Source organism: Ostrea edulis, chromosome 5 (genome assembly GCF_947568905.1).
Source record: "Ostrea edulis chromosome 5, xbOstEdul1.1, whole genome shotgun sequence".
NCBI lineage: Eukaryota > Metazoa > Mollusca > Bivalvia > Ostreida > Ostreidae > Ostrea > Ostrea edulis.
In genome coordinates this window covers 29,040,158-29,048,721 of record NC_079168.1, presented here as the reverse complement: position 1 = coordinate 29,048,721, position 8,564 = coordinate 29,040,158, and the positions used below count along the sequence as shown (strand labels likewise).

Genomic DNA, 8,564 nt, shown 5'->3' with positions numbered 1-8,564 from the left:
ACAAATAGTGATCAATGTCATAATCCTAGATAAAGATACCAAATGAATACAAAATTGAGAGCTGGACAAACACGGACCCCAGGAAATACCGACGGTGGGATCAGGTGTTAAGGAGGAGTCACACCCGTCATGTTACTTTTATCTTGATCAAGTAAAGGGAGTAATCCGTAGTCAAAATCAGTGCCAAGAACGGCCTAACAATCGGTATGAAACACGTCAGACAGCATTTTACCCAATGATAGGTTGTAATGGCAAATTAGATCTTTGTAACGACCATAGAATTTGCGAAATGCTGACTTTAAACGAGACTGTTGGAACCCCTGGAATATCAACTTGTTTGTCAGTAACCTGCCTCCAGTGGCGGATTTAGGGGGTGGGGGGAGGGCGCAGCCAGTGCGCGCCCCCTAAAATATAAGATAAATCGTGATCTCTTGTTAAGAAAAATGTAAACGATAATAGAAGCAATGATTTCTTCCTCTCTCGGAGAAATAAATGACAATTTTTTTTTATTCATTGAATTACTTTTTTGGGAGAACTTACAGGTTTTTCCATAAACATTTAAATTTGCGTCATTTAAAGAATTTCACCTTGTCAAATATGATAGAAAATAGTAAAAAAAATGACTATATAGGAGACATATTTTAAACCCTATAAAATCCAGGAGCTTCTAGGGCGCTTTGTCCCCTAGACCCCACCAGGGCTTCGCCCTGGACCCACCAGGGCCTCAAAGCAACCCCAGACCCTCTACCTCATCAAGTTGCGCCCCCTAACCACAATTCCTGGATCCGCCCCTGGTCTCTATTTAAAAACTGATCATACATGCAAAAGCAAGCTCTTGCGTATAGAATTAGTTGAGACATCGAGATGTAAACACCATCTGCAGGTAATGAATGGAATATGGCTACATAAATATGGGAAGTTGACGATGGCGAAGCTGAAATCATCCCGTTTGTCTTAAAGTTGAGTCGTTAATTTGCCGTTAATACATGTATCTATTTCCAATAAAATATCAAAGTATGAAGCAGAGGTGGACGACTCTGTGGTGTCCTTTATTGCGAATTCACAGGGATATATCGAATGAAAATGATTATTGTTAATAGATAATCGTCATCGATATATCTGTCGAGTTGAAGGCCACACCAAGATGTTTTCTTCATTTTGTTTTTATAAAAATAGAGCAGCTAACGATTTGTGCCCATGGTGAAGTTTCAAATGCATATTATGAATCCTGAAAATTATACATTCACAAAGCAGTTTGGTCAATATTTGAATGAGTGTTTTAATCTAAGGTACCAGTGGCGGATTTAGAGGGGGGCGCAGCCGGCGCCCCCCCCCCCCCTAAAATTTTCAAATTTAAGGTAAATCGCGGTATCTTGTTTCGGAAAACGTACTAAACGATAAAAGAAGCAATAATTTCTTCCACTCCCAGAGAAATAAATGACAAAATCCTTTGATTTCTTGAATTACTTTATTGGGAGAACTTAAATGTTTTCCAAAAACCCCTTAAAATTTGGGTCATTGAATTAATTTCACCTTATTAAAATGATAGAAAATAGTACAAATGACTTAATAGGAGAAATATTTCAAGCCCCATAAAATCTGTAAAATCCAGGAGCTTCCGGGGGCTTCGCCCTGGTCCCACTGCCTCATAGTGGCGGTGTAACCGTGGTGGCGGTCGCTGGTGCTCAGGGTCGCTCTTAATAGAATATATAGGGAAAAGAACGACTCGGATCACCGGCTTCTGCGCATGCGTGGTATTTAACTCGAAGCGGTGTCCAAATCCGCCCGTAATCACAATTCCTGGATCCGCCCCTGGGTATATTGAAATAGTATATGATGTTAATTTATGATGTACGTTTCGTGTTTGGTCAATAAAGCATTTGAATTATGTGTAACTCTATATGGATGCTGTCATATGAAGTTACAACAGTAACAGAGACGAGGTATCGGAAATAGACATGGAGCTGTCTTACCAAGACAGCGTGCGAAAAGAAGGAAGTATGTTACGTACGATTTAATATTTTTTACAGGTTTCATCCACATCCGGGGAATTCCAGTGGCGGCGATTTTATTTTAGTTTATTAAATTATTTAATATTGAATGTTGAAATCTGTGGGAAATTCATGTCATGTTTATGGAAATGTTCGTTTTAACAGAAAGCTACTTGCCAGTTTAAGTATGAATTGATTCCAGGTAAAGGTAGGTAATTCATTCGTATGCAATCTGGGTAATTCGAATTTTCTCGGCCACCGTCAAGTGACCACCGTCATCGGGTAGACTATTCGGTAATTTTTAGGGGGTACACATAGATTAAAAATTTAGTCGAGGCAGTAAAATCAAGGTGCTGTACATGGAACAAAGTACTGGATTTAGGTAGGAAGTTAATTTACCCACGAAAGTAGTTTCCAGGGCAGATGCTTGCATATTTTTCTTCTTCTAAACATATAGGAGGTCGCAAACTTATACTATTTAAAATAGATAAATCGATATGCTTTTTACCTTTACTTTTCACACTCCTTTCACTCCTAGCAGTTTAGAACAGTATTGGAAGAGAACTAGCAATAGGGCTGCCACGGTTTCAAAAGTTAGTGGGTCGGGTCGGTTCAGGATTTCTTAATTCGGGTTCGGGTCTATTATGGCTATTTTAAAAATCTAATATGCAGTTAAAATAAAAAACCTTTATTGTATTTTGTTACAATAATTGTACGTGGACTGAGGTTTAGACTCGACATCTGTGGTACTAGGAACAGCGTTGTGATTTGTCACTTCTATTCATTTCCATTCCATACTTTCAATGTTTTGTCATTGACGATGTTCATCCTGTGGCGTATTTTAGATGTGTCTGACATCTTTTACACACTGTCACTGTTTTGTCCACAATGCCAGCACATAACTATTGATCAAAATACAGCCACATTTGAGGAATTTGATGCCATTTTTTGGGGTAAATTCCAAAATGCCCGTGATTTACCAAAATGCCCCCAGAAATTACCGAAATGCCACCTAAAACTACCAAAATTCCCCTCTAAATAGATACATTAATATATATCAAGTTCATATATCTTCAATTTCGATTGTAAATCACTAATAAAATTGTGATTGTAATTATAGAAAATTCAATTGTGTTCAATTCTCGCATACACGGTGTTTCAAAGAATGATAGCTTTAGCAAGACATGTACATGTATATATCACCGATGAATTTTTCCCCATATAATGTTTGAATTGCATAATATATCTAAAAATTTATTAAATTCAACAATGTATATACAGAGCTCAAAATTAGCTAGAAATACTCGCAAAATGTAAGTACATTTGAAAAATAGCGAGTTAAAAATAGTGGACACTCGAAAATCTTAGCGAGTGGTGAATTACAAACCATGATAGTATCATATCCTTTTTATATGGTGATCATATGCTATGCGCTTTTCTTAAACTTGCACTCAGAATCATGCAAACGCTTACATGAGCGACTGATTTCAACAACCGTTTCTATCCGTATTTTTTTTTAATTTATAATTTTGAAAGAAACCTAGAGTCAAATACTTTAAAGGTCAGACATCGTATTAGGCCAACAACAAAAATTGTTGAGTTTCCGCTAACATTCCAGAAAAAAATAGGATAGGTAGGAAATAATTTTTTTTCAAAGTATGTGAAAACATTGTAAATTCTAACAAGTTAAATGTTCTATTGAATTTTATACTTTCAAAATAAAGTTTTACTTAAATTGCATTGCAAATTTATTGCAAGTATAATATAAATCATAATATTTCACCTGTTATTGGCTGAGGATTATGTCCAGATGTTTTATAAGAAACAATATTTTTCAATGAAATATATAGCATAAAACACAAAAGTTAACTCCTTTATGACACTATGCTATACAAGTACCAGATATATATTGTTTCTACATTTAAATTGGTTGTCATAGCAAACTACTATTGGATATGTTTGACAGGAAAATGATGTGATGGTTTTGAATGAAAAATGAAATCATCACCAAAATATCAACAGCATTGACATATTTTAAGTTTATTAATGTTTCTGAATGCACTTACACAATCTAAATAGAGCAAGGGTAGGAAGACAGTCTAGGCAGACCCAACTTATCCTAATGGGATCCAATTATCTTCCAGCTAAACTTTTTTAACGGACATAAATTTTTATTTTTAAAAAAGTCTGCACATCTCACCATCCATCAGCAACTCGGATGCTTTCACTGCTTTATTTGTGGCTCTTTTCATTGTGTTTTCAGTTAGAATTACGGCAGAAACCATGGATGTGCATACAAATTTGACAGATTGGACATTCAAGTACACTATATTATAATGTTGCATCATGACCTCCATATAAAACTAGGGTCCCCGTGTATATACCGTAATGCCCACTGAAGCGATAGCATATGACAGTGGCTATACATAGGAGTTGGCAATTTTAGCAAAAGAAAGTCTTCTATGGAAACATGACACTTGGCAAAGTCTCTCGACCATCTGTTAACTTCGATTGTCAAATCACCTTTGTGTTAGGCAAGCGTGGAGGTACTAGTAATTAGCTGTTACTTACAAACATTATCAATGTTGTTTAAACGCTTGACACAGTACCATGCAAATTTGTACATCGTGAAAGCGTTTGAATGACTTCATCTCAATGTTTAATTAAAAGAAAACCAAGAATTGGGAATATACTTTTTCCGGAAAAATTGCGATTTTTTTTTCTTCTTCAAAAAATCAACAACAAAAATTTAGGGTCGGTCGGGTTAGCAGAAACACAAAATATTTTATCACTGGCCTTATGATGAAAAATTTTAACACATGTGCCACAAGTCCTGTTCACTTATAGGGATGATTAAATTGAATTCCAAGTATAAGGTTTTTGTTATTCATTTATTTTTAAAAAGTCGGAGTCTATGTTTTACCAAGTCTTCCGGTAGCCATTTTTATCAGAACAAAAAGTAGCGTCGTTTGTTTTTATTAACTGATCATCGACAACCAACAACTGTATTCCATCACAACATTTATTAATCACTTCAATATGTCCTATCTACATTAATTTGTTTTTGTATTGAAGTTGGGTTGTAGTGATATGATACAAGAGTGCACTGCTGACCGTTTAGACGATTATCAAAAAAGTTCATTGGACTTGTGCTGCTTATGAACCATGAGTCCGGGATTCGCTTTGAAAAATCCCTAGTGACAACCCTGATGTGGCATGATATTGGAAGACTGGATCTAGACCTGCGGTAAACAGGTTATGGATTAAAGGTGTGATGGTCAAGAGACCTAAACATTGCACCATATGACTTCCGTTAGTGACGTACTTGTCCAAACGGTGTCTGTTGACCCGCTATGCTCAGTAATCATGGGAAAATCAATGATTTTATAAAACATATGAAATAAGAGCGCTGCTTCATTATTTTTATTTTAGCTTGTAGGTTTTCATATTAGCCTGTGGATTTTATACCCACAGGCTAAAATTAACCTGTGGTAGAAAAAGTTAATTTCAATCCCTGTATATATAATAAAAAGGAAATAAGGGATGAACACATTCTTCTAAAATGGAAGAAAAATAACATGAGTTACCTTCCTTAGATTGACACAAATTCTAATAACATGACTCTTTTTGTTATTTTTTTCTTCAGAGGCGGAATTTTACACAATCCCTAATTTCTCAATATATAACTTTTAAAAATGGATTTAAAGGGGAATTTTTAAAGATTTAAAGGGCATTTTGGTAATTTCTTGGGGCATTTCGGTAATTTGAGGTACTGCATTTTGTTTAAACGGATTTCTTATAATGAATCTATCATAAAAACCCGACCTGAACCAAAATACTGAAAAATGGAACAGAACTCACCCCGAACAACATGACCCACGATTTTTGGTTATTTCGGATACTCGTTACAGCCCTATGGAGCAGTTATTTTTATTTCATGTAAACTTTGATGTGAAGTAAGGGTGGTTGTTTTATCATGTATTGCTGTTGACTGATTCATAGAATTAAATACACATAAAACACCATCTTTGATATTTTGCATGGCCACAGGTTTGTAAGGAAACTTTTGTCTCAGGAAACCTTAGTTAATCTGACAGTGTTGTCACTATTAATGCAGGAATCTGCATCCTGGATGCAGAAAATTCATTAGGGATGCAAAGATATCTGAAGTGAGTCTAGATGCATCTCAGACTTACGTAAAAATCAAACTAAACTCAGAGAAGTCATTATTCATACATTCCAAAATCATAATTAGTAAATTACACTGTTATTTTAAATGCACACAAGATTAGGGATTCTACAGTCAATAAGTATGGGGTTTTGTATAATGATTTTGTCATAGTCACATGTGTGTTTGAATCCAGATCAAAACTTATCTTTCTCAATATTCTGTTTTATATTTTATAGCACATGTCAGACCAGACATGGGTGTACTGTTAATTCCTTTTGTGTATCAAGCCACCTTAATAGTTATGAATTGTTACACTTTGATTGGATAACAACTGCGGTCAGTTATTATTCACCAAGAGAATTCATTTGACAAGTACATATGTATCTCATAATGTGAAGAAACTATACTTATATATAGGTCTCAGTGCATGTACATAACAGTTATTCAAATAAGTAAAATTCATGGAAAAATTCACATTTCTTGTGTTGTCTAAATACTATGTAAAATCAAAGTATTTTGATGATCGGAAGCTGAACTCTACCATTTTAAAACTTTTATTATTGAAGTGAAATTCATGCCATACTTGTCTCTCTATAGCTGCATAATATTTCCAGCAATGCAAGTCCCTGAAGCGTACTAACGGTTAACAGATAATGATGGAGGAGGGTCCAGATCTACAAGAATTATTTTTCACCAACCTACAGCTTCTTGGGTTCAATGTAGAAAGAATGGAGGCACAGGTCAAAATACCATTCAACAAGTAAGTGTAATAATGTGTTAGCTGAAAATACCATTCAACAAGTTGAAACATGTGCTACCTGCATGATCAGATAGGATTTCCTATGCAGTGTTGTGAAAAAATGCCCAATTTTCTGTATATTGGATAGTTTTGGTGTGTTTGAAATGTTGGCATTTTTAGTGGATGAGGAAAATGTGTCAAAATTGAAAGTGCCAAAATTTCTATCCATATAAATAATACTCTTGATAGATGAATTTGCACCCAAAAATAAGGCACTAAGACTTCAAACTACTTTAAATACAATTTTTTTTTTTAAAAATCTGCTAAATATTGTTAATGCCCAATTTACCTGTTACATGTATGTGGTATGACATTGGACTGGAACTTTCCAGTTGGACCTTGCATACAGAATCCATTTTGTTGAATAAATTCCACTATTTAGTTTGATATTGACTTAAAATGTCTGATTGAGAGAACTTGGACCTTACAGACAGAATCCAATGCATATCTGTCAAAACTTAACAGGATCCTTGTATCTTTTTTTTCTCTTCAGAAACATGTTTGATTTACCAAATCGTAGAGGTGCAGAGGAAGTGCTGTATTTTTTATTCAGTCGCCTGAATCCTGTGATGTGTAAAGAAGAATTTAGGTTAAATTCCTTTTTAGAACAATTTGAATTTCCATTAAATTAAGTAACTGTTCATCATTCTTTTTAAAATGAGTTTTTTATTTCATTCGACATGGAAATTTACGGCAATGTAATGGAATCTTTAGATCACCCAAATTTGTAATCGGATACACGCACACATGAAACCTAAAGAGTTGTGATATTTTATAAATCTTTGTAAATATTAATGAACGGATTTGTTTTTATTGCAGAAACTGTTGGCCAATAGCAGACAAACAACAAGAGCAGGTGTTCAGAAGAGGCTGCAATAATTGGCTGAGCAACATTAACAAAGTACTTGTTTAAAACCTTCATCTGTAGGGGCATTATCTGTCGTCTTGTCACGAAAAATTGAATTCAATGAAAATAGTTCTATATTATATATTATATATTTCAGTAATAACACCAGTATTTAATGGTTTCAAACACTTTTTAACCTCAAAACACATACATTAATATGTGATTTTGGTGATTAAATGATTATTGGCTTGCAAAACAATAGTTCTTCCTTATATATTTCTTTACACATGGGGATCCGGGTTAGAATAGATCCTCAGTACCCCTTGCTTGTCGTAGAAGGCAACGAAATGGGGCGGTCCTTCGGATAAGACCGCAAAAACCGAGGACCCGTGTCACAGCAGGTGTGGCACGATAAAGATCCCTCCCTGCTCAAAGGCCATAAGCCCCAAGCGTAGGCCTAATGTTTGCAGCCCTTCACCGGCAGTGGTGATGTCTCCATATGAGTGAAATATTCTCGCGAGGGACGTTAAACAATATTCAGTCAATCAATCAACATAGTTTTATTAGGTTTTTCTTGTTTTTGTACAAAATATTTTTATTACTTATTAATATATACTCCTATGCCATTGAGAGATTTTGAGAGAAAAATGGTTGCCATCACTTTCACAGCTATGTAGGTTTTTCCTGATATTTTATTCAGACTTTACAGTATTAAATGTGATGATTGATGTTACGTAAATCCTAGTCTTTGTTGTA

General features: G+C 35.0%; 1 protein-coding gene across 1 annotated transcript in view; it reads left to right on the top strand.

Annotated features, from left to right (window-relative positions):
- The first annotated feature begins 2,016 nt into the window (after window positions 1–2,016).
- LOC125650246 (uncharacterized) overlaps window positions 2,017–8,564 on the top strand; it is a 63,750-nt gene continuing 57,202 nt past the window's right edge. The window contains exons 1-4 of the mRNA XM_048878368.2: window positions 2,017–2,199; window positions 6,777–6,922; window positions 7,455–7,550; window positions 7,781–7,862. Of these exons, the coding sequence (XP_048734325.2) occupies window positions 6,816–6,922; window positions 7,455–7,550; window positions 7,781–7,862 (285 nt within the window). The 5' untranslated portion in view covers window positions 2,017–2,199; window positions 6,777–6,815. The remainder of the gene's footprint in view (window positions 2,200–6,776; window positions 6,923–7,454; window positions 7,551–7,780; window positions 7,863–8,564) is intronic.